General features: G+C 51.6%; 1 protein-coding gene across 1 annotated transcript in view; it reads right to left on the bottom strand.

Moving 5' to 3' along the window:
- Positions 1-1,249, bottom strand: part of Hook2 (hook microtubule tethering protein 2) — a 12,812-nt gene that overhangs the window by 9,531 nt on the left and 2,032 nt on the right. The window contains exons 4-5 of the mRNA XM_021220827.2: positions 354-404; positions 120-264 (exon numbers count right to left, since the gene is read on the bottom strand). Of these exons, the coding sequence (XP_021076486.1) occupies positions 120-264; positions 354-404 (196 nt within the window). The remainder of the gene's footprint in view (positions 1-119; positions 265-353; positions 405-1,249) is intronic.

Here is a 1,249-nt window from a genome sequence, read left to right as displayed (position 1 = left end):
GAGAGAGAGAGAGAGAGAGAGAGAGAGAGAGAGAGGCAGGCTGAGACCAGGGATGGTTGGAGAGGAAAGGGCATTTCCTCAGGGCATCTTCTGGGTGCTCGCAGCTCCCTCCCCTCTACCCCCCCTCATACCCTGTTTTTTCTCACAGCTGATAGCACAGCCCAGTACCAACTGAAGCAGTTTGCCGAGTTCTGCGGGATTTGAGAACTCGCCAATGAGGCTCACATCTGGGAGGTGCTGATCTGACACAGGGTGCCCCAGAACCTGAGAACACGGAGAGAGGGAGCTTTCAGGGCTCGTAGACTGAACCCTGTCTCCCAACCCAGCCCCTAAATTCCTTTGCAGCTACTCACATCCTTTGAGTATTCCACCAGGCTCTGTAAGATCTTCTCCAGCTTTCTGACCTGGTGATGCCAAGGAGTTATCTGTGCACTCAGGCCTACAGCAACCCCACCCCCACCCCCGTCCCTCAGTTTTCCTTCCCTGCTTATCCCACCTTGTTGCCTGGCCCTGCTTTAAGTATCCATCTCCTCTAGAGCTAAGCTGCATGGTCTATAGTGTCTACCTGACCATCTTTATTCACAAGTCCCAGAATGCAATGGCTTTCACTCCCTGGCCCAACTGCTGCTATCTCTCACTTGGATGACTGCACCCACTGTTTCTCACCTCCCACCTTTGTTGAATGGGGTAAAAGTTCTGGTGATCAAATCCAGGGTCTTAGGGTATGGTAGACAAGGGCTTTTCCACCGAGCCACTCCCTGGCTCCTTACTAGTATATTTGCTTGCAGCCCTGAACTGCTGGAGTCTAGACCAGCTGTGGTCACTGAGCTCCATTCCCAACCTTTCATCTCCTACTCCTGCTGCCTGCGCTGCATCGCTTAGCCAGGCTGTGTTTTTCCTTTGCTAAGACCATTCCCTGCCCTTCCACAGTACTTAAAACAGAATCCCTGCTAGGAATGGTGGCACCTGCCTTTAATTCCAGCACTTGGGAGACCGAGGCAGGTAGATTTCTGAATTTGAGGCCAACCTGGTCTACAGAGCAAGATCTAAAACAGCCAGGACTACACAGAAAAACTCTGTTTCAAAACAAAACAAAAACCATAAATAAAAACAAAATAAAGCCGGGCGTGGTGGTGCACGCCTTTAGTTCCAGTACTCAGGAGGCAGAGGCAGGCAGATTTCTGAGTTCGAGGCCAGCCTGGAACTACAAAGTGAGTTCCAGGACAGCCAGGGCTACACAGAGAAACCC

The sequence above is a fragment of the Mus pahari genome, chromosome 20 (assembly GCF_900095145.1).
Source record: "Mus pahari chromosome 20, PAHARI_EIJ_v1.1, whole genome shotgun sequence".
Classification (NCBI taxonomy): Eukaryota; Metazoa; Chordata; class Mammalia; order Rodentia; family Muridae; genus Mus; species Mus pahari.
The sequence above is the reverse complement of the archived record's forward strand: the minus strand, read 5'-3'. Positions and strand labels throughout refer to the sequence as shown.